This window comes from Somniosus microcephalus, chromosome 6 (genome assembly GCF_052327205.1).
Source record: "Somniosus microcephalus isolate GS21.2 chromosome 6, FLI_Smic_1.0, whole genome shotgun sequence".
NCBI lineage: Eukaryota > Metazoa > Chordata > Chondrichthyes > Squaliformes > Somniosidae > Somniosus > Somniosus microcephalus.
In genome coordinates, this window is record NC_140992.1 from 44,031,322 (window position 1) to 44,056,200 (window position 24,879).

At 43.5% G+C, this 24,879-nt stretch overlaps 1 protein-coding gene across 1 annotated transcript in view; it reads left to right on the plus strand.

Moving 5' to 3' along the window:
• Positions 1–24,879, plus strand: part of prss56 (serine protease 56) — a 48,427-nt gene that overhangs the window by 10,068 nt on the left and 13,480 nt on the right. Inside the window, exons 6-12 of the mRNA XM_085990103.1 lie at positions 1,002–1,161; positions 5,149–5,291; positions 8,377–8,536; positions 11,022–11,210; positions 18,223–18,393; positions 21,248–21,341; positions 24,201–24,378. Of these exons, the coding sequence (XP_085846229.1) occupies positions 1,002–1,161; positions 5,149–5,291; positions 8,377–8,536; positions 11,022–11,210; positions 18,223–18,393; positions 21,248–21,341; positions 24,201–24,378 (1,095 nt within the window). The remainder of the gene's footprint in view (positions 1–1,001; positions 1,162–5,148; positions 5,292–8,376; positions 8,537–11,021; positions 11,211–18,222; positions 18,394–21,247; positions 21,342–24,200; positions 24,379–24,879) is intronic.

Sequence of the window (24,879 nt, forward strand, 5' to 3'; positions counted from 1 at the left end):
TGGGCCCAGGTATGGTAGATGTTATTCAGTGTGGATAATTGCAGTGTGATGCATTTTAGCAAAAAGCAAAATACTGCAGCTGATGGAATTTTGAAACATAATCGGAAAATGCTGAAAATACTCAGCAGGACATACAGCATCTGTGGAGAGAATGTACAAATGAGCATTTCAGGTATGAACCTTTCATCAGAACTGTTGATGCATTTGAGTCTGGGTGATTCAAGGCATGTGTATACCATGGAGGATTTCCTAATTAAGGCTGCCGAACAAGAGAGGGAATTTGGCGTCTTAGTTGATAAAACATTGAAACTTGCAACCAGTGTCATGAGGCCATTGGGAAAGCGAATGGGGTGGCCATGTTTTAGGATTTTTGGACTATATTTGTTAAAACTCAACTCCTGTTGAGTTAACTGTAGTTCTCAATGGATCCAATTCACAGGACAACAAGGCTGGGAGATGTATATTACAGTTCAGACGTCTGAACCGATCTTTCAACAATGAAAGTAAGTTTAGACATTTCATGATCATTAAGCCCATTTTGGTTGAGATGGCTCAATTTATGTGAGCTCAGCAGGGGTAGTTACCAGGGAAACCTGCTTTTAAAAAATCATGTTGGCTGTCCTTGATTATCCCATGCATCTCTAGATATTCACTAATTACCCATCACACACGATTCCCTAATATTGTCACATCATATCCTCTGGTATCCATTGTATAGTATCTTTCAAGATACATCATACAATATTCTTCAGCATCTTTCCTGTAGTATTAGTCATGCAGTATCTATTAACCATTATGTAGCATTATTTAACTCAGAAACCAGGGGAATGTTACTGCTTCACTTGGTCTGAATAAAGTCAACAGCACTAAAATTAATTCAGAATATGAGGAAGTAGGTCATATTCTCTCTTGGTCAGAAAATGCTTGAATTCAAAGTGAGATTCAACACAAATATGCATTTCACACAAAGTATCTAACAGTTATATATCCATTTATTCTAGTTTAATCAAAGAACATTCAATAATGACATTGCCCTCCTGGAGCTGACGGATCCTATAACCATATCAGAGCATGTGAACTTTGTGTGTTTGCCAGAAAGCATTGAGGAGCTTCCTGCTGGGACGATGTGTTACATTGCTGGCTGGGGTTCACTGTATGAAGGTAAGGAGGAAAAGCAAGATCAAATGACTGGTGTATTGCTTGTGGTTTAATTCTCATCGTATTCGCTGCAAGTGCCTCACATGATGTAACGAGAGCTGAAGCAGACAGAAAGTCAATGTATCCCATTTTGGAAATTCACCTTGTCTAAGTAAAGTATTGTTGCAAAAGTTGAGAAACAATAATGAGCTGCTCATCAATGTCATCTTTTGACACCAACTAATGTGGCACATTATAAAACCATCACTCCTTGCGTTTTAAGCAAAATATTCTGTAAAGTTTTTGTACAATTAATGTGTACTTGCACCTCCGTAACATCACCCGACTCCGCCGCTGCCTCAGCTCATCTGCTGCTGAAACTCTCACCCATACCTTTGTTACCTCTGGACTATTCCAATATTCTCCTGACCAGCTTCCCATCTTCCACCCTACATAAACTTGAACTCATCCAAAACTCCCGGTCCAGCAGCGCCTCGATTTAAAAATTCTCATCCTTGTTTTCAAATCCCTCCATGGCCTCGCCCCTCCCTATCTCTGTAATCTCCTCCAGCCCTACTACTCTCCGAGATCTCTGCACTCCTCTAATTCTGGCCTCTTGCGCATCCCCGATTTTAATCGCTCCACCATTGGTGGCCGTGCCTTCAGCTGTCTGGGCCCTTAGGCTGTGGAACTCCCTCCCTAACCCTCTCCGCCTCTCTACCTCTCTCTCTCTTCCTTTACGATGCTCCCTAAAACCTACCTCTTTGACCAAGGGTCATCTATCCTAATATCTCCTTATGCGACCCGGTGTCAAATTTTGTTTGATAACGCTCCTGTGAAGCACCTTGGGACGTTTTACTACGTTAAAGGCCCTAAATAAATGCAAATTGTTGTTGTTGGTGTAAATAACAGTGCAAACTTGATTTGATAATTAACAGACACCTCATTTGGAAGATAACTTGTGACACTGAAGTAAGATGCTGCATCAGATTACCCTCAATTTGTATGAATCGCCGATATAGAATCCTGAGATCATCATTAAATGACTGGGACTTGTTAATGGGTGATTAATGGTAAATGCTTAAGAACAGGATGGTACAAGGTCACATCAGATCCCTGAAGATTACCACAGCTGACAACACAGAACACTTACATTGGATTGAGTTTGCCGTTCTTAATGAGAATCTGGTACCATAGGAAAGAAGCACAGAAGTTTATAGAGAAGCTTATAACTTAAATCGAACTTCACTTTTATTAGAATTAAAAACAGAAAATACTCAGCAGGTCAGGCAGCAGCTGTAGAGAGAGAAACAGAGTTAACGTTTCAGGCCAATGACCTTTCATCAGAACGGTCAGATTTCCAACATCTGCAGTATTTTGCTTTTTCACTTTTATTAGACTTGGTTCTAATCATTACTTTAGTGTTTAGCATTGGTGTGAAGTAATTTCAGCTCCACACCAACACTAATTAGCAACGTAAATCCAATCTGACTCTGGAGTAAAGTAGTGAAATTCTCTGGGTGAGGGGGGAATAGTGTCACACTGCTTCAGTTTTACACCGTGTGGAATGTAAATCCAGTGTGATCAAACATGGTTTGCAAAGCACTTAAGCACTTGGATTGCTCAGGCACTTTATTAACCCACCTGATCCCAATTTAAATGTTGTGAGCGCGGGAATTACCCACTCTCCAATTTCCAAACATTTACAATTTTAACCGTTGATGGAGAGCTCCACTTAAACCTTTATCGAGGTTTGCAGAGCTTTCTCTTTTGGGCAGCCCTGGTACAGTTCAAGCCAGGCAAAATCTGGGTGATGTAATCACAGTTCTGCCTGTCTCAGATAGGTAAATGCATCCTGAATTACATCCATATATAAGGTTGTAATTTGTCATTGTCCCTTGATTAAAAGTGCCTTTTATTCCAGCATTTTGGAATGAAGGTAATGCCAATTAAAAGTAGAGCTGAAATGATATTGATTGCAGATGGTTTCAGGTATTCTAAAGAGATTACAGCAGAAAGCCATCAGGGGATTCACAGGAGGATACAGTAAGAGAATAGATTATAGCTGCAAAGCAACATTAGAGGACTGTCGAGAGCATAATAAAAGTTCTGGACAGCGCCGCTCAGTGGTTAAAACAAGTACTGCAACAAAACTTAGAAAATAACCTAATTCGACAATTACTCAGAAAAGAGTAGGTAAAAAGGAGCAGAAAAATGTAAATTTAACAAGCAATAAAAGTGATAGGGAATAATTAAAAGGAAACAGAAGAAAGTGAAATATAGAAAAGAAATGAAAATCTCAGAATAAGAAAAGGAGGCAGAAAAACATTCATGGTTTTTCATAACTGTCTGACTCACTGGTTCCGGATAGATAATTTACAAAACTAATGGCTGACACTAGAATTCTGTAGTAAATAGCAATACAGTTATATTTCATGGTTTTAATTAGAGTAAATGTGTGCTGGAGTACTGGAGAGTGGCCAATGTAATAACCATTTTCTAAATGGAATAGGGAGCTAGCCCAGGTAAATACAGGCCAATTAGTTTAACACCTGTGGTAGGGAACATTTTGGAATCTTTAATTAAAGATTAAATTATTAAATATCTAGATGAGGAGAAGGTAATTAAAAGCAGACAAAAACAATATTGGAAAGGAAAATCCTTCTTGACCAACCTGATAGAGTTTTTTGAAGAGGTGACAGATATGACGGATGTGGTGTAAAACAACTTTCAGAAAGCCTTTGACACGGTACCACACATGAGTTAATTGAAGAAGATGAAATGGTATGTAATTAGGGAAAGGGTAGCAAATTGGATAAAGAGGAAACAGAGAGTAGGAGTTAAGGACAGTTTCTCAGAGTGTTTGTAAGTAGGTAGCAGTGTCCTTCTTAAGCTTGTTACCAGGGTGACTACAACAACAAACTTCACAGCAGTGTGTCAGGACATTTTGGTGCAAGGCTTTAGCCGTCTGATAAAATCCCTAAGCACAATGACTGGTTTTAAGGAGAAAGCCACTAAATCAAAACTTAGGCAAAAATACATCATTTTTGCCAGAGAGATGTTTCTTAAATTATTCCAGGATTTTTGTCTTCACTACTCTACCTGGAAGTCATTCCACTCTGTGTGGAGAACTTCCTGATATCAGTTGTAAATTTGAAGTAGTGTTCCCGGATTTGCCTTTTCTTTACCTTTTACTACCTTATATATATTTGTGTGGTGCCCTTTCAGTTGTCTCCTTTCAAGGCCCAAAAGCCTAAATTTCTCCAGTCTTTACTCACAACTCAGTCCTTTGATGCTAGGGATCAGTCTTGGTACTCTTTTCTGAACTGCCTTCAGAGTTTGAATGTCTCCCTTGTGTTACAGTAACCAGAACTGAAAATTGTACTTAAGGTGCAGTCTGAACAGAGCATTATAAAGTTTTAAGTATGAATTCCTCCTACTTATGCTGTACTGATTTTTCAATGTACTTCAACAACCTATTTGCTCTGTTTATTGCCGTTTCACAATGACCGAACATGTTAAGCATTGAGATTACGAATACCACTAGGTCTCTTTTCAAATTCATTCTTAGTTATTTCATCACCATTTCTGTCGTACTTATGTCACACATTTTTCTTCCTTTGTGCAGTACTTCACATTTTTCATATTAGGTTTCATTTACCACCGATCCACCCACAACAGTTGCAGTGCTGTAAGGATTTGTAAATTATGGCATGGAGCTTAGGGAGCAGTATTCCTTATTTGCTTTTCTTCCTGCTTGCCACTCTTAGTCCAGCCCGGACCCCCGCTATTCCCACTGGTAACATTTTGAGCTTTAATTGGAGACCCGATGACACAAAAATGTCAATCTCTGATATCATCAGGTCTCCAGAGGTTGGGTCATTTATATTAAAAGTATCATGAACTGCAGGAGAATGGTGTATCTGCAGTCAACAGCACTCCATTAATGTAACTGGGAAATCTGTTGCTCTGTTTGTTGACTTGTGGTTCTCTTTTATTCCACGTAAACAGATGGCCCATCTGCAGATGTACTAATAGAGGCAAAAGTGCCTTTGCTCGGTCAGAGCATGTGTAAATCTGCACTTGGGAAGGAGCTGGTCACCAATCAAATGTTCTGTGCTGGGTACCTAACAGGCAATGTTGACTCCTGCCAGGTAAGATATCAACAAGGCTGGTTAACACAACAGCACTGAAAGGTGCAATGGGATATAATGCACTTGTAGCTGCTTTGAAGTCTTTAAAACCTGGCTGTTAATGAGACAGCGTGATTATGAATGAAATATGGAAAGTATTTTGTGAGTAGAATTCTCATAAAAATCTATTGAAGTGGAGGCAGGCACAATTTGAGGGCTTAAATGGGAATTAAAGGTAAATGTTTGAAAAGGAAACATGTTAAAGTGGGGGAAAACAGGGAAACGGGATTAGAATAAATAGCTCTGCTGTGAAACTAGTACTAGCATAGAAATGATTGGTCAAATGGCCTTGTTTTGCACGGAGGTTTTTTGATAACCCACATGGACATAAGTATATGTGCAACTTCAGGGTTATTGGTTTCATTCTCTCTGTCACGGTACTACAGTAATAGGGTTATGAAAGGCATCTTATGAAATAGTGTTCCTGGCAGAGTTTTGGTCACTGGGAGCACATATCAGCAAATCAAGGGTGCGCCCCCCATGGTTAATTAATAAATGGAAAATAGTTGGCGCGCATACCCAATTCCCCAATGAGTTTCCTGGCGAATGAGGCTTCACACTGGGGGCATGATTTCATAAAATCAGCCCTTGCATTCACTCACAGAAAACGGCCCAGCTTGGTTTGATACACAAAGCCCCAGAATATAAATGTTACATTTGGGTCGGGTATCTAAGGGAGAGGCGAAGTCATTGAACTCAAATCCAAACATCTTGTGGGTTAGTATATGTTTGTTTGGCAATACTTTTTGAGTTTTGGAGAAACATATTAAAAGTTTCTTTGTCCTTGTCAAATTTTGAAAAGTATTTCACATACTGTCTTTTTCAAATTGGACAGTTCACCAAAAACCACCAGAGACCAAAGCTTGCTGCCAGGAACACTATTTCATAAGATCAGAAAGATTCCCTGGCTGATCAGCAGCAAATTGCCACATTACAGTTAATGTTCGCCAACCTTGTGTCCAACTTCAGTTTACATTGCAGTTTAATGCAGTACGTGTGACATTTTGTTATTTTCTATCTCCTGAGGAGGGATAGTTAAGTCTAAGTGTGTTGTTTTTGTTAGCTATCCATTTTCTGTTTAATAAATCTGTTTGACAGTTTGCATTCTAAACCACAGTCTATTAGAATATTTATTCTACTGCCTTCCAAAGTCAAGGAAGAGCATGTAACAGCTCGTGATATAACCAGCAAGCCAAAATATAATGAGGATTTTCTGTTTGATCCCTGGGCTTGCTGCAAATTCCCTAGATGTTGGGCAGGTAAAGGAGTATTTCAGGTCATAGAGGGCAAAGGTTTGCTTATGCTGGACTGAAAAAACTATCTAGAGTAAATAACCCAAAAACGTAGCAATCTGAGGCTAAATTGTACAGTTTAGTGTTCCTGGTTCTGAGCTTTGTGCTGTAAGAGCACTTACTGGGATTTCAGGCTCTTAAGCTAGTGCACCCAACCAATGTGTTTTTTAACATTTGTTCTCCGGATGTGGGTGCTGCTGGCAAAGCCACATTTTTATTGCCCATCACTAGTAGCCCTGAAAAGGTGGTGGTGGGCCTTCTCCTTGAACCACTGCAGTCCTTAGAGCGATGGTGCTCCCAAAATAATGTTAGGTGGGAACTGCAGAATTTTGACCCAGCCACGATGAAGGAACGGTGGTATACATCCAACTCAGGATGATACCTGGGATGGCAGGAATGACGTATGAGGAGAGATTGGGTCGATTGGGCTTATATTCGCTAGAGTTTAGAAGAATGAGAGGTGATCTCATTGAAACTTATAAAATTCTAACAGGACTAGACAGACTAGATGCAGGAAGGATGTTCCCGATGGTCGGGGAGTCCAGAACCAGGGGTCACAGTCTAAAGATAAGGGGTAAGCCATTTAGGACAGAGATGAAGAGGAATTTCTTCACCCAGAGAGTGGTGAGCCTGTGGAATTCTCTACCACAGAAGGCAGTGGAGGCCAATTCATTAAATATATTCAAGAAGGAGTTAGATATATTTCTTAAGGCTAAAGGGATCAAGGGATATGGGGAGAAGGCAGGGACAGGGTACTGAATTTGGATGATCAGCCATGATCTCATTGAATGGCGGAGCAGGCTCGAGGGGCCAAATGGCCTACTCCTGCTCCTATCTTCTATGTTTATGTTTCTATGTATGTGACTTGGAGGGGAACTTAGAGGTAATGGTGTTCCCATGGTACTGCTACACTTGTCCTTCTTGGGGTAGAGGTCACAGATCTGGTTTAATGTGATGGGTGAAAAGTTGTGCTGGCCACAAATGGCGTTCAGTGGCCTCCACGCCCAAATTCCCAATATGGACTCCTACCAAATGTAGCTTTGTGCCACGAGCACCAAATCACAAAATTTGCTCCTGATCTCGATTCATGGGAGTAGATTCGCTTTTCCTACTGGAAGATAAATTCAATTCAACATATTATTCAGCTCAAAATATTCAGGTCTGTCTGAGAACAGTGTCATGATGTAAATCATGTTCCCAAAATAGTGTTCACTTAACATGAATTTACTGTTAAAAACGATCACTACCATAGTGAGAAAATGAAAACATTGGGATTATTCTAGGCGCCCCAAGGGTTTGGTGGCCAGCTGAGTCATACAGACCAGAAAGGTCCCAGGTTTTATTTCTGATCTATGCTGAGTTGGCTGATCTCAACCAGTTAGCGACAGCGTCACCACAATTGACCTTAGCCGCTCTAGTATATGGCAGGAACTAAATCAACCAGGGCTCTTGGGTTACTATTCCGCAGCTTCTGCTGGAAGTGTGCATGTGTGTAGCGATAAGTCAAGGCAGGATTTTTCTTAACTGCGATACCTCTAACAGCTTGCTGACGATCACTGTCTAGGCTCCAATATGAATAATGACCGGCTAGCCAAGTTATCGGAAAGTGAGCGGTGCTTGGGGAACTGTACCTCAGCAATACCTTCAGAAGCGAAAAGGAGGGCAAAAATTGGCAGAAAAAAAGGTTTATTTCTACTTTTTAAAGAAGTATTGGTACTTGAATAATGTATCTGTGTTGTCTTCTCCTGTTATAGGGAGACTCTGGAGGACCATTGACCTGCATAGATCCTGTATCTAAACAGTATTACCTGTATGGGATTACATCATGGGGGGATGGCTGTGGCCAGCGTGGCAAACCAGGGGTTTACACCAGGGTACCAACTTTTATAAGCTGGATTAACAATGAGATAAAAAGTAAATATTTTTATATTATATCACAAACTTCATTCTTCCCCATGAAAATGCATAGAGGTTCTAAACTATATTGCAAGCTGTGAAAAAATGTTTCTGGTGAATCTTCTGCTACAGTGACTTATACAAAAACCCACATGCTACAAAAGGAGAGATTTGCAGGGCTATGAGGAAGGAACAGGGGAGTGGGACTAACTGGAGAGCTCTTTCATAGAGCTGGCACAGACATGATGGGCCACATGGCCTCCTTCTGTGCTGTATGATTCTATGCCAACCTAAAAAACTAGCAAAGCTGATCAACAGCTTAAAAAAAAACTGACACAGATCCCAGAAAACTGATACCTCAAGAATGGCCCTCATAATAAGCTGTTAATTGTGAAAATAAGTAGTTGTACATAGGTATACCCAATACTCCTTAGGTTGCAATGGAGCTAAAAGATAGAAGTACATGAAAGCCTGAAGGGAGAAAACACTTCTTCCTCATACTCTATTCCAAATGGCACTTTTTTTCACATGCTCTTCAGTCTAGCACTCCTCTTCCTCACCCTCTTCAAAGGCACGCTTCTTCCCATACTCTGTTGAAGATAGCTCTCTTTGCTCCCAGTTCATGCTGGCACTCTTCCCCCTCTTCCAGTTAATGCTGGCATTTTCATTCCTCCCCAACACTCAAAGCGCTGCTCCAAGCTTCTGCGCTCCTCCCCTTCCCTTTTACTTCCCTCATCCCTTTCTTTTTTATTAATACCCATTTTCCCCTTTTCATTTCCATCCATTGCCCCTTCATTGACATCTATTTCTCCTTCCTCTACCCTCTCCTTATTCCTTCATTACCACCTAGTCCCCTTCACTGATATCCATTTACGTCTTCATTGCCATCCTTTGTGGCCTCCCTTTGCTCCCCTCCCCCTTTCCTTCATTGTCCCCTTCATTGATATCTACTTCCCCCTTCATTTCCATGTATTCACCTTCATTGCCATCCAGTGCCCCTTCCTTTGCTCCCCGTCCCCTTCCCCTTTCCTTCCTTGCCATCCATAACCCCCTTAATTTTCATCTATTCCCATTATGTCCCCTTCATTACCACTCATTCCCTCCTTCCTTACCATTCATTTCCCCCTTCATTACTATCCATTCCTCTGACACGCCCATCCTGCCCCTACTTGAATCTGGCTGCTGAACCTGGACTGGCCCAATGTCGCTTCTGCTCCTAATAGCAGTGATTCCAGCCACTGTATACTGTAGATCAGAACTCATGTTCTCAGGAGAATTCACACCCTACAATGTATATGGAACAGAATTCCTCCTATTAGCGCTGTTGAGGACAGAAGGACTCTGGCCTGGTCCATTAGCAGCCAGATTCGGTAGAAGTGTAACGGGATTGGGAGGGGAGGAGGCAGGGCAGGGAAATTGCACTGATGGCCTGGTTTGTGTGGATCATTGTCAGGAAACATTGACACACTGACCAGGCCCCCAAACACTGACCGACAACATGAAACACTGAAGGATAAAAGGGTGACAAAGGCAAGCAGTACAATCAGAAAACTATTGTTTGTTATAGTAATTGCATTTTAATGTGTGTATATACTACACATATGCTCATCACGAGGAAGAGAATGCATTTAGCAATCGCAGATCAGGAACAGCAGGACCTGATGCAACACAGTGTTCTGTTTGCAGTTCCCTGGTTGCCCTGGCAATCTATCTGAATCACAATCTCGGCAGGAGAATCCACTACTCTCCCAAGCCCTGTGTGACATTTCCACTTTGTTATGCGTTCAGTCAATGTGACCACCTAATGATGAATTAGACAACACTGTAGACTTTTATTCACTGCTGATGTGCTGCTGAAGCAAACTGTTCTGTGGTCTACCAGTAAGTTTTTTTTTCAGTAAACAAAACACTAAAGTGTGACTGTAGCATCAGACCCAGAGCTGACTAAACTGCCCTCTTTTTATATTCTTATCTTGCCTCGGTTCTGGAAAAATTAATAAGCTAATGCAGCCACTAACCTCTGTTTAATATAAATCTATTTATACAGAACTCCCTGAAATGTATGTCGCCTGAGAGCACCAGAGTTCAACCTGTAAATCTAACTCTCGAGACTGCCAGAGCGCATTTCACAGCAGTTTTTAATTCTTGTGCATTACTGTATAGATTTGTTTGTAAACTGTGAAAATACCATAAAATGAACTTTGCTGTAGGGGTGTTTTTTTTGCTATTAAATATAAAAAATTGTAAAACTCAGGGATTAATTTCATCAAGTTGAAGCTCTTTTCCAATTGAGTTTTACAATTTTAGGAAGAAGCAACTCTAACTAAAAATGACTTTGGTGCTGGTTCAAGCTCGCAGTCTAATAGCCAATAAATATTCTTGAGGAACTAAGCACTGATATTCTGAGGGTGTAGCAGACTGTGTTTCTGATAGTGTAATACATTCAGCCCTCGTTGTATGGGGACTATTTCAGTAATCCATGTTTTGAATGGTGTCTTTCCAGAATCGCCTGGAAGTCGAGAGCCAACCTGCTTTGACTTTTATAAACTCTCGGAGATGCAGGATGCACAGCGAAAGTCTGAGGTTAGCCGACTCTGTGCATTCTATAGCAGGCTGTGCCCACCGTTACTGGAAACAACAGTCTGCACTAGATGCATTGAGGAGAGATGCAAAATGAAAATGAAGAACTGTGGTAAGCTTATGTTTCTGAATTTTAATTTATAAAAAAAAAAGGAAAGCCGGGAAAAATAAATGTTGACAGAACATTGATTGTGTGAATCTTTGACATTTTCCGCTGGGGGGGGGGGGGGGGAGGTGGGGGGTTGGGGGTGGTTGGGGGGCTGGGGGAGGTCAATCCTTGCAGAGGACAGTGAGACTGTGAACATTTTCAGACATGTGGAGAGACTGGAGAAGCTGAGGTTGTTCTCCGTAGAGCAGAGATGACCCAGGCGGTGAGGATAAAAATCTACCGTCTAATACTGCAGCCAAACCATCTCGGACTTCTTCTCAAATCTGATGATGGGGTTAAGCATCAGAAAGCACAGAACAAAAAAAAGAAAATGCAGTTCATCATGTTTGCTCCTTCAGCCGACTTTTTATACAACCCACTCTATCAGGAACTATGTTTCTGATTCTGCTGCCAAGAGAACAGAACTGGATTTAACAGTATAAATGTGGGGAGCTGACTCGGAGGTGCCACTTTCCTGGAAACCAAATTAAAAACGAGTGTCAGTGTAATAACACCTTTAAATCCACACCCCAAGGGGGGAGGTGGCAGGGTTTTATTGATAGACATACTGGTGAATCACTTATGGGGAGGAAGCCAGCAACACATCCAACCTCGTGATTGGGAACACACAAAAAGGACTAAGGGTCTCGCGGAAAGTCAGGTTTCAAATAAGGGAATGTGAATTATACGTCCAGGTCCCTTAAAAATGTGAGAGGTCTGTGCTTGAAGTTGCCTGGAGAGAAAAGCGATTGAAAAAAGCAAGCAAGTCATCCCATGAAAGTGATTGAGAACACGGTTTATTATTTTTTCAAGGAGAGGTGAGATTGAGCTTAGTAAATTTGCTTTGCCGTACTCTGGAGATTCACTTGCTGTCTGTGAAATAAAGTGGCTCAACATTTCATGGCTGGCCTTGTCTCACCAAGTGTTTCAGTCCACCTTCGAAAACTAGTGGAGGACAGAACGTAAGGGAATATGCAGAAGAGCAAAAGATGCATTGGATCACAAGTGGGGTCCAATTGTTACACCCCTGGGTTACGCTATTGTGTAATAAGATATTGAATACTCAGACCACTGATGGAAGTGACCAGGACCGCTGTACCTGTGAAGAGATCCAGTGCAAACCTGAAACTTGTAATGAGCCCCCTTGGCCTGAGGGTCACTGGGGGCACAAGCTGGCATTTCTGGATGGGCCCGACCCTCAGGCCACCGCCCCCTCCACCAACACCCCCCCCCCGCCGCATCCAGCCACCAATGCCTCATTCCGTAGCCACTTGAGTCAGTTGAGTGCTCAACATGTGTCTCCTCACCCTAATGTTCATTAATAAATAGACATTCTTATTATGAACACAGCTAGCTTTTGCTAGTTATTTTATTGAGCACATGTGGACTTGTACAGCATCTTGTAGAGGCTTCCATCTTGACTGCTGCCTTGTGGGTAGCCTAGCCTCATGGGTAATGTAGTCTTAATATAATATATAGCTGGGTAGTGTAGTCTTATACATACAGCTATATACAGCTCTACGGCTCCACCTAGTGTCCACTATAGAATGACATGCTATTGATCACTACATCCCTCTTTCTTTGAGGTTTAACAAAATCAATATCAATCAACTTTCAAGAAAACAATAAAGATAATATCAGTAACACTTTTGTTAGTGCTCTATAAACATAAACATTTTCAAAACAGTCAACACATTTTCAAAGCTTTACATTGTACTCAAAGATTAAGTCTATCAGGCTCTTTTACTTCACGTGTGGATCTTCTCAACACGGGTAAGTCTGATGTGTCTTCATGAGATTGTTCTGGCGGTGAATGACAAGATGCAGTTGCGGCATTGCCATCAATCTGGTCTTGAATAGTCTCTTGTGTTTTTAGGAGGGAACGGCGGTTCCTCCTGAGAATCTGTCCTTCCTCAGTTCTAACAGTGTATGACCTTGGTCCTACTTCCTCAAGAACTGTAGCTTTCCTGTTCCATGCATCTGGATCCTCAATCCTGACAACATCATCCTTTGTCAATGGTTTTAGAGTTTTGGATGACTTGTCATAGTATGATTTCTGTTTCAGCTTTAACAGTTGAAGTCTCTGTCTCAGTTCCTCACTTTGCTGTTCTTTTGCACAGCAGGGTAGCGTGGTGCGCAACTTGCGACCCATTAGTAGTTCAGCAGGTGAAGAACCACAGTCTAAAGGTGAGGCTCGGTAGCTCAGCAGGGTGAGATAAGGATCAGACTTGCTTTCTGTCGCTTTCTTCAGTAGCTGCTTGAGAACTTGAACACCTTTCTCTGCCTTACCATTTGACTGAGCATACAAAGGACTGGATGTGATGTGCTGAAAGTCATAATGTGCTGCAAACTGTTGCCACTCCTTACAGTTGAAGCACGGACCATTGTCGCTAACGGCAATCCTGGGAATTCCATGTCTGGCGAAGATGGATTTCACATGCATTATGACACTGCTTGCTGTGGTGCTTGAGAGCAGCGCCATCTCAGGATAGTTAGAATAGTAGTCAATCACTATTAGATAGTCTTTACCATTTAAATGAAAAAGGTCCATACCAACCTTTTGCCATGCTGCTGTTGGTATGTCAGCTACTATCACTGGTTCCTTTGCTTGTTTGTTTTGGTGTTTCTGACATGTCTCACATTTGCCTATCATGTTCTCAATGTCCTTATTTATGCCAGGCCAATAAACAGTGTCTCTTGCTCTCCTTTTGCATTTTTCAATTCCGAGGTGTCCCTCATGAATCCTTTTGAGCATGTCTTGACATAGAGCCTGTGGAATGACTATTCTGTTCTGTTTTAGTAATAGTCCACTTGCGACACTCAATTCTGACCTTATGTGAAAATATTTTGGACAGGAACCTTTTGGCCAACCATGATGAATGTTCTCTATTACTGTTTGTAATACTGTATCTTTTACTGTTTCTTCTGCTATTTGCTTTGATTTTGTGTCTGACACGGGCAGCGCAGCAGTGACCATACTCACATGAACATCCACGTCTTCTTCAGCAGAGCTCACATGACTCATTGTGGGTGCTCGGGATAGTGCATCTGCTAACACTATGTATTTGCCTGGTGTGTAGATCAGTTCAAAGTCATACCTTTGCAGCTTCATCATGAGTCGTTGAATCCTTGGAGACATCTCATTCAGGTTTTTTTTATGATGGCAACCAGAGGGCTGTGGTCTGTCTCAACTGTGAAGGTGGGAAGTCCATATATGTAGCCATGAAACTTTTCTAGTCCAACTACCAAGCCTAGACATTCCTTTTCAATCTGGGCGTATCGACACTCCGTATCAGTCATAGACCTGGAGGCATAGGCAACAGGCTTCCAATCTTCACCCTCTGCTTGTAGCAAGACCGCACCTAGGCCATCTTTTGATGCATCCGTTGACACTTTGATTCTTTTGGTTGGGTCAAAGAAGGTGAGTACAGGTGTGGTTGTCAGCACTGTTTTGAGGTTTATCCACTCTTGTTCATGTCTTTCTGTCCATGCGAACTCATTTGTTTTATGTAGCAGGTCTCGCAGACAGGCTGTCTTGGCTGACAAGTTAGGAATGAACTTTCCAATGAAGCTTATCATCCCCATGATGCGTAGCACTCCTTTTTTGTCAGTGGGTCGGGGCATTTTGAGTATGGCGTTTACTTTTTCCATATCTGGCTCTATTCCTTTACCAGATAGATTATCTCCTAGGAAAGTGACTTCCTGGACGCCAAACTGACACTTGGCTTTGTTGAGCTTCAGTCCATTCTGGCGTATGCTCTGTAGCACTTTAGTCAGTCTCTCATTGTGTTCTTTCAGTGTGGAGCCCCAGATGATGTCATCAACATAGACCCGAACTCCTTCTAGACCTTCAATTATGTGTTCCATCGCTCTATGAAAGATTTCAGATGCAGATATTATCCCGAAAGGCATTCTGAGGAAACAAGACCTGCCAAATGGTGTGTTGAAGGTACAGTATTTTGTGCTCTCTTCATCCAGTTTTAGTTGCCAAAATCCTTGTGAGGCATCGAGCTTTGTAAAGTATCTGACACCTGACATTTCACTGGTGATTTCTTCTCGCTTGGGAATCTGGTAGTGTTCACGTTTTATGTTTGCATTTAAGTCCTTTGGATCCATGCATATTCTTAGATCATTGTTCTTTTTCTTTACACATACCATGGAGTTAACCCAGTCTGTTGGCTCTTCGACTTTCCTGATGACTCCTAGTGTGGTCATTCTGTCCAGTTCATTCTTGAGCCGGTCATGCAGGGGTGCTGGAACTCTTCGTGGAGCATGTACCACTGGCTGAGCATCCTGCTTTAGCTGGATCTTGTAAGTGAATGGTAGAACTCCAAATCCTTTGAACACATCCTGGAAATTATTCACTACAGAATCCACCGAGTCATCTGGTCTGCTTATGGCACAATTTATACGGTAGACTCTTTTGACCAGTTCTAAGTCCTCACAAGCTTTGTCACCCAGTAGTGAATCAAGCCTTTCAGCCACAACAGAAAACATGAGATGATGCACTTTGTCTTTGACTGTCACTTTAAGTCTGCATACACCTAAGCTATCTATTTTCTGTCCATTATAGTCCTTCAGTAGTACTGACTTTTTCTGTTTTGGGCTTTTCTTTCATATTGTTAATGTCACTCATACTGATTAAGTTTGCTTTTGCCCCAGTGTCTAGTTTCAAGGTAACTAATGCTCCATTTACCTGCAGTGGGATCATCCATTTGTCCTCTTTTACTGCATTAACTTTATGTTCAGCATTGTCCATTTCTGAGGGCTGCACATTTTCTGTATCCTTTTTGATATTGTCACATGACACCATTCCTACAAAAAATGTCTCACTTAAATCAGTGTCCTCAATTACATTAACTCGTTGCCCTTTTCTTAGTTTGTACTTTTGAAAAGCATTGTTTGGCAAAGTGATTCTTTCCATTACACTTTGTGCACATTTTTCCAAACGCTGGGCATTGTCTTAACCGGTGTTTGTAACCACAGCGTTTACAATTAAAAATTTCATCCTCCGATTGCTTTTCATTTCTGATTTCACTGAAAGTCTGCGCGTGCTTTCGAGCTAGCTCGCTGGCTTGGCATATTTTCACCGCATTTTCCAAATTTTGTTCGGTTTCTCTCAACAGACCTTCCCTGACTTTTTTATCATGAATACCAAACATAATCTGGTCATGAATCATGGATGCTTTGAGCTCAGAGAAATTACATGTCTGTGCTTTCAGTTTCAGATCAGTTATAAAGCTATCAAAAGTCTCATTTTGTTGCTGTGTCCGAGAACAGAAGATGTATCTTTCATACGTCTCATTCTTTTTGGGAGAACAATGTGCATCAAATTTCTGTAGCACATCGTCTAATTTGTCTCTGTTCTCCGCTGGATTAAATACAAATGTATTAAATACCTCTATTGCCTGTGGGCCTGCAACCGTAAGCAGCAACGCTATCTTCCTTGCGTCTGGCTTCGTACCGAATCCGATGGCTGCAATGTAGAGTTCGAATTGCTGTTTAAAAGTCTGCCAATTGTAGTCGATTTTTTCTGTGAGTTTCAAACGCTCTGGTGTCTTCAAATTCTCCATGTCGCTTTTCACAATTTTCAGCAGATCTTCACCACCCTGGTACCATGTTATGTTCATTAATAAATAGACATTCTTATTATGAACACAGCTAGCTTTTGCTAGTTATTTTATTGAGCACGTGGACTTGTACAGCATCTTGTAGAGGCTTCCATCTTGACTGCTGCCTTGTGGGTAGCCTAGCCTCATGGGTAATGTAGTCTTAATATAATATATAACTGGGTAGTGTAGTCTTATACATACAGCTATATACAGCTCTACGGCTCCACCTAGTGTCCACTATAGAATGACATGCTATTGATCACTACACCTATGAGGTGGCATCCCACTGACCTCGCGTACACTGGTGGGGTCAGTGGCTGAGGTTACCAGTGGGTGCAATCCTGCATATCTGATGGATTATATTCCCTTGTAGCGGTTCGTGTAAATCGCCACTAAATGAAAGAGTTTAACTTCGACGAACTATAAATAAGTTGTTTATTTACCAGAACAGGATAATTACAGCAAGTAAGGTAGCAGGTAAGATGACTGACTGCAGGAGCACCATATTGTAGGTCTTGTCCCAGCGGGGACTCCACAAGGACTGAGTTCCCAGTCCCGTGGGGAGCGTCATGACCTCATTACGCTCTGCTCTATATTCCCGCGCTTTGGGCGTCATGTGACCGCACTGTGACGTCAGCACGTTCGCGTGCGCTTAGGCGGTCACGTGACCTGCGCCGTTGCATCGGTACATCTCCCCGGTACGAAGGCTGGCCTTTGAGGCCGAGGTTGCAAGGCTGGACTGTGCCGGTACTTGCCGCGGGAGTGGAGGATCGCTTCGCTCCCGCCTGCTGGCCAATGCGGCCGAAGTCGCGGTAGGCCGGGCTGTGCCCGCGGCCGTCTAGGAAACCCGAATCGGGCCGGCGGCCGACGCACATGCGTCACATGATGCGTGACGTCAACGCGTTAGGTCGCCTCTTAAAGGGGCAACGGCCCAACAGGTAAGTTAAAGGGGCAACAGCCCCAACTGGTAAGTTATACAAATAAGTAAGTTAAGTACATACAGTTAAGTAAGTTATACATACATAAGTAAGTTAAGTTAAAGGGAATTATGTATCTCAATGTAAAGGACAACCAATGGGACCGCCACACCCTTGTCATTTTGGCGCTGTGATGTCAGCTTATGAGAGGGCTCTTTTTTATCTAACACCACTGTCAGCAAGCATAACTGAAAGGTGGTAACATATCTTGGGTTATAACACTGGAATTTGAGCAGTAAGCTCTGCATATTTCTAGTAACATTAGTAACTCTTGGGCAATAGCAATGGCTTCCAAGCAGCACTGACAAAATCTGGGAAGTTATTTTAAATCATTGTTAGCAGTAGTCTTGTGATCTTCTTGTCATTCAACTTCATTATCGATTACAGAACTCAGGACATTCCTACAGAATCTGCTGGATCTGCTTCACCCGGTGGAAGAATTTATCCGCAGTAGAGCCAATTTCTCCTTCTTCACACAGACAATCCCAAAGTTCATGGAGGAAATTTACACAAACATTTTTCCTTCCCAAGAACAGCAGCCATCAAAGCTTGAGAAAGGTACACAATGAAATAATGGTATTACAGGAAACTTTGCGTTATCCGGAGGCTAACTGTCCAGAATGCTCAAGCCACCGGCAAAAATCAGGAGCCGTTTTCGTGAGTTTTTTTTTCTTCTCGTTGCTTTTTTCCTCAACAGTCAAGCTCTGCAAGGTCTGCTGAAGCTGTTGCTAAGCTACAGAGACTCTACAGAGACGCTTGGACTGTTTAGAAGCTGTTGCTAAGCAACAGGGTTTGTTGACAGATACGGAGCTCAAAAGATTCCGTATCTTTCAACATTAGTGCTGGTGTGTCCGGCAGTTTTGAGGGAACGGCAACAGCTCGGTCCCGTCGATGCCGGATAGCACAAAGTTTCCTGTATGTGGGTTATCAAAGTTAATCTTAGATTTTATTCAAATTTTGCTTATTAATTTTGTATACAAACAAAGCGCTACTCTGGTGACAGCGTCCTTTAATAGAATAACTTTTGGCCATTGTTACATCCACTGAAGCAGAACTACAGTAGCAAGTATGCAATGCGCCTGCTACGTTTTTCAGTGATTTTATGCGATATCTTCTCCTTGGGTTCAGTGACACCCATCACTCCTAAACCTATCTTGTGTCCTCCATGAACCAGAGTGTGCCTATACCTATCCACTATCTAGGTAAACATAGCAAGATCCAGGGGTCGAATGGAGAAACCTTACCGCTGTATTCTGGCTTACTGAAATATATCATGTGCCATCTATTGAGCTACTCTTCAATAGGTAGAAGAATGATGGTCTATCAGACTCTGATGCAGACTAAATTAGTAGACAAATTTATTTAACAAAGAACAGGTAAATGAACAGTACTCGTCTTTTGGATGAGACGTTAAATCAAAAACCCGTCTCCCCTCTCAGGTGGACGTAAATGATCCCATGGCAATATTTTGAAGCACAGCAGGGGAGTGCTTCCCGTTGTCCTGGCCAATATTTATCCTTCAACAACACATAAAACAGATTATCTGGTCATTATCACATTGCTGTTTGGTGGAGCATGTTGTACGCAAATTGGCTGCCGCGTTTCCTACATTACAAAAGTGACTATATTTCAAAAAAATATTTAATTGACTGTAAAGTGCTTTAGGATGTCCTGAGGTCATGAAAGGCGCTATATAAATGCAAGTCCATGGCAAACGGGAGAGGGGAGAGGCCTGCGATCGGGAGGAGTGAGAGGCCTCGATCGGGAGGAGGGAGAGGCCCGTGAGCGGGAGTAGGGAGAGGCCCGCGATCGGGAGGAGGGAGAGGCCCGCGAGCGGGAGGAGGGAGAGGCCCGCGATCGGGAGTAGGGAGAGGACCGCGAACGGGAGGAGGGAGAGGCCCGCGATCGGGAGGAGGGAGAGGCCCGCGATCGGGAGGAGGGAGAGGCCCGCGATCGGAGGAGGGAGAGGCCCGCGATCGGGAGGAGGGAGAGGCCCGCGATCGGGAGGGGGGAGAGGCCCGCGATCGGGAGGGGGGAGAGGCCCGCGATCGGGAGGGGGGAGAGGCCCGCGATCGGGAGTGGGGAGAGGCCCGCGATCGGGAGGGGGGAGAGGCCCGCGATCGGGAGGGGGGAGAGGCCCGCGATCGGGAGGGGGGAGAGGCCCGCGATCGGGAGGGGGGAGAGGCCCGCGATCGGGAGGGGGGAGAGGCCCGCGATCGGGAGGGGGGAGAGGCCCGCGATCGGGAGGGGGGAGAGGCCCGCGATCGGGAGGGGGGAGAGGCCCGCGATCGGGAGGGGGGAGAGGCCCGCGATCGGGAGGGGGGAGAGGCCCGCGATCGGGAGGGGGGAGAGGCCCGCGATCGGGAGGGGGGAGAGGCCGCGATCGGGAGGAGGGAGAGGCCCACGATCGGGAGGGCTGGGGGAGGTCAGCAGTCAGAGCCGGGGGCTGGAGAGGGGGAGTCTTGTGATTGGGGCTGGTGGGGGGAGGTTGGCGATTGGGGCTGGGGGAGGCCGAAGACCGCCTGGGGGGAGCACTCATGCTCCTCCTGGACCTTAAAGCGTGCTGAAAGAGGTACTTACCTCGTGGAGCCGGCAGCTCCCACCTCCCTTTCACTGCCGAGTTTCCCAACCACTGGGAAATCTGTGCAGCAGCAGAAAATTTCATATCGGGCTCCCAATTGCACTATGGGAGCCCGATTTTAATATGTTAATGATGTGTCCCTCCTCTCCACGGCAGGGGACTCGGATGTCCCAATATCCAACACAAAAAAGGCAGCAGGCACGCATGTGACGGGTTGGGGTCACATTGCGCATATTTCAATTTTTAATCCCCCCCCGCCCGACCCTCTCCCGCGTGTCATGGGCCGATTAATATCAAGGCCATTATGACTAGAGGCAAATGATGGGAATATGTCACACGACGCACTTCCCATCATTTGTGCCTTAGCAATGCAGGGTGCAAGGTTTTCCTGTGCATCTGGGTTCCAACGTTGCTATGGACTTTGGAGACAGGGATTCAAATCTTAAATTCCCCAAAAGCAGTTGAATCGATCATGGGCTGATCATTTTACCTCCCCAGCTTCGCCATTTAGAAAAATGTGAAAAAAGAATTCAGCCCTCCGGCTGCCCTGGAGGCCGGTGGACATTATTTAAATGTTACCCTGACCCCGGAAACTCGCCCAGGGTCAGAGAGCATCCTCGAGGTAGGTGGAAGTCTGACTCCGTCGCAATTCCACTGGCATTTCTGCTGAGCGGAAGAACTAGGCTCTTATTTAGAGCAACTGTATTGGTTACTAGGCCACCATAAGAAATCAGATCGACTTGCATGTCCCAGTTATGAAGTTTTTTTAAGAGAAATTATGGCTCCCAGTTTGATTTATTAATTAATGTACACATTTTAAACAATTAAAAGAACAGATACAAACAACTGGTCTGAAAGAAGAAAGACATGGACGGTCTCTGGATACTGATTTAGGGTCAGACGATCAACAGGATATCAGCAACAGGTGAGCACATTTTTCAACCAATCACATTTCCTTTTATTCCCAAGCCAGCTACAATTTACTCCTCTCATCTCTTCTCTTCTCCTGAAGGGGCTGACTCATGCTAAGATATGTATAGTTCCATAGGTGCTGGGTACTTTCCAGTACCTGGCCCAGATGAATGTTCTTCGTGTCTGAGCCTAGACTGTGTTTGTCAGTAGTTTATTTAATCATGTGGGACATCACCGCAGAGCTTGATCTTGTTGGACACTAAGGGAATCAAGTGATATGGGGATAGGGTGGGAAAATGGAGTTGAGATAGAAGATCAGCCATGATCTTATCGAATGATTGTGCAGGCTTGAGGGGCCATATGGCCTACTCCTGCTCCTAATCCTTATGCCCTCATCTGATGTCTGCACATACTCACTTCCCAGCAGAGGTCATTGGATAGCAATAGGGGCAGGACCTCTGGTGGATTTTCCCCCTTCCTTGTATGGGGCACTGTAGACCACTACTGTTACCCCAGCTGAATCAACACAGACTGATAATTAAACCTGGGGCCTTGTGGTCTGTCTTGCCCAGTTACAAACTACCTTTGGTTCTCCTGATAGCTCAGTTGTTAATCACACTTAATTACTGGCTGAAAACATTGATCAGCCATTCACACTAGGCGATCAGCAAACGTCAATGGATGACACATCAGCAACATTTACTCACATTGATGAGAAAACAGCTAAGCTGCCCTTAGAGCAGAGAAGGTTGAGAGGAAATTTGATAGAGGTGTTCAAAATCAGAGTAAATAGAGAGAAACTGTTCCCATTGGTGGAAGGGTCGAGAACCAGAGGATACAGATTTAAGGTGATTGGCAGAAGAACCAAAGGCGACATGAGGAAAAACCTTTTTACGCAGCGAGTGGTGAGGATCTGGAATGCACTGGCTGAAAGGGTGGTGGAGGCAGATGCAATCGTGGCTTTCAAAAGGGAATTGGATAGTACCTGAAGGAAAAAAAAATTGCAGGGCTACAGGGAAAGGGGCGGGAGAGTGGGACTAGCTGAAGTGCTCTTGCAGAAAGCCGGCACGGGTTCGACGGGCTGAATGGCCTTCTTCCGTGCTGTAACCATTCTATGATTCTATGAAGTGCAACCAACCTCATAGTAGAAGCAACCAAGAAAATCTTTAAGCCAGTGACTCCAAGAAACCATACGCCCTCAACATTCCCAAACAAGGTAATGAATTATAGTTGTTGGCTTCCAACAGTTTTCCAGACAGCCTCTGCTAGAATATTTATATTGCTGAACTGGTATAGGAAATCCTTCAGCAAAACTGGCTCCATGTCCCAGATGCTGCAGAAATTGCACCATTTCTATTATGCAGCTGTTTAAAAATCACATTTTTTGCCTATGTAGCTGTCAGTAATGTTCTCTGTGGCTGGGAACGGTACTTTCATGCCAGCAAGCACAAAATCACTTGTCTGGTCTGCCGGTGGCCAAAAAGCATGATCAGGTTCAATGGCTAAAGCTAACATTCCTCTTCATGTTGTTGTTAGGGCTACTGCTTCTGTTAGTGGCACACATGGTAACCACATCTTTTGGTGATATGTATGGCCTGTGGTGACAGTAGCACCATTCCATTGTTGGTTTGCCATCAACTATGCTAAATTGTACCTCTCAGAACAGGTTAACTCAGTCCTGGGGACAACACCTCAAGACATGGCTTCACTAGAACTTGTGAGGACTTGCATTTTTTCTGATTCTATAAAATGCTCTAAATTATTTGTGGGTCAATAAGAAAAAGAAAGGTTGATCTCCCAACAGACTAAGCTATACGATTGGAGTTCACTTAGATTCAATGGGCAGGATTTTCATTGGGCTGTGGAGTCGGGATTGGAGGTGTGGGGGGGTTAAAATCCTGAAATCAGGGGTCCCGACCCCATCCCGCACCCAAACCCGCCTCTATGCCAGTTTCAAAGGAGGCGGGTACCCGCCCCGCACTGGGACCCGCCTACCCGAGGCAAGAAGGGATTAGTGCCAATTAACTGCCTGTTAACAGGTAGTTAACAGGCAGTTTTTAGCCTAATCCCTATTTTTAAGGTTGAAGTGTGGGATTCCCGACAGCTCCAAACCACGCCAAGTTAGAGGAGGCGGGCCGTCGCATTGAAGAACTTGGAGGGGTCGAGATGTCGGTGTTCAGGTGAGTGATGTGTGCATGAGTGCAAAGATAAGTGTGCTTGGTGTGTCTAAAGTGATTAAATAAGTTTTACATAACTTTTCTTACCTTATCAGCCTTCCTTTCTTTAGGTCTCGGGAGTCCCTCATCTCACTGGCACAGAAAGCAGAATGGCTGCGAACTGTCAAAAGTGACAGCCTGCAGCTTTCTGTGCAGGAGAAATTTCTAACTGAGTCTGTGGAGAAGGACCCATGTTAGAAGTAAGACTGTCAGTGTTTGACAGCTTCAAACAGCTGTGAAACACTGATATTTCATCTGTCAAAACCTCTTGACAGATGAAATTTCAGTCTGTGACGTCACCTGTTGCCGGGTGGCCCTTAATTGGCCTGCTGGGCGGGCTCAACAAGGTCAATCAAGTTAAAATCGCGTGGATTGGCTGCATCTCGATGGAGGCGGGACTACAGCCCCGAAAGTTGTAGTCCCGCCTCCCACCCGACGCCTGAATGAAAATCCTGCCCAATATGTTATATTCCTGAGCAGAAACTAGACGACACAAAATAATTTGTGTAAATCCTATATTTGTTATATATAAATAATCATTTCCCTATGTAGCCCTTGGTACAGCATACAATAGGTCACAGTTTTTAATTGATAAGTAGCTATGCGCTTAATAAAAACACATGTACTTCATTTACTTGAATTCCTCTCTTTTCAAGAACTGCAGAAATGGGAACAATAGAGGTTCAAACCCTGTTCAAAGATATTGGACCAGATTTGGACAACTGGATCAATTACTTTACTGAGATCACGGAAAGCTCTCAACCTATAGATTTCAATGCTGAAGACAGGGAACAGAAAAGTACAGTCAGAAAAGAAAGACAATTCTTTTTCCAGGTATAGTATCCAGGAACTTAACAATCCCAACCAGTAGTATTGGACACATGAATAATACTGCAAGTGTTGAGCACTGGCAGAAAACGGATTGTAGGTATAAGCCCACCGGCAACATAGTACATTCTTATAGAGAATAATAGAATTTATAGCATAGAACGAGGCCAATTGGCCCATCATGCCACTGGCAGTTCTGGCTCTTCAGCTAGAGCTGTCTACTCTAATCCCATTTCCTTTCCCTTTCTCTGTATCATTTTATATTCTTCCTTTTCAAATATTTATCCAATTCCCTTTCAAGTGATAAGTGTAGTGGTTATATTACTGGCTTAGTAATCCAGAGGCCTGAACTAATAGTCCAGAGAATTTGAGTTCAAATCCCAAGATGGCAGTTTGAGAATTTGAATTCAGTTTAAATGATCTGGAAATAAAAAGCTGGTATCAGTAAAAGTGACCATGAAGCTATAAAATGTCCTTTTTTTTCATATTCGTTCACAGGATGTGGGC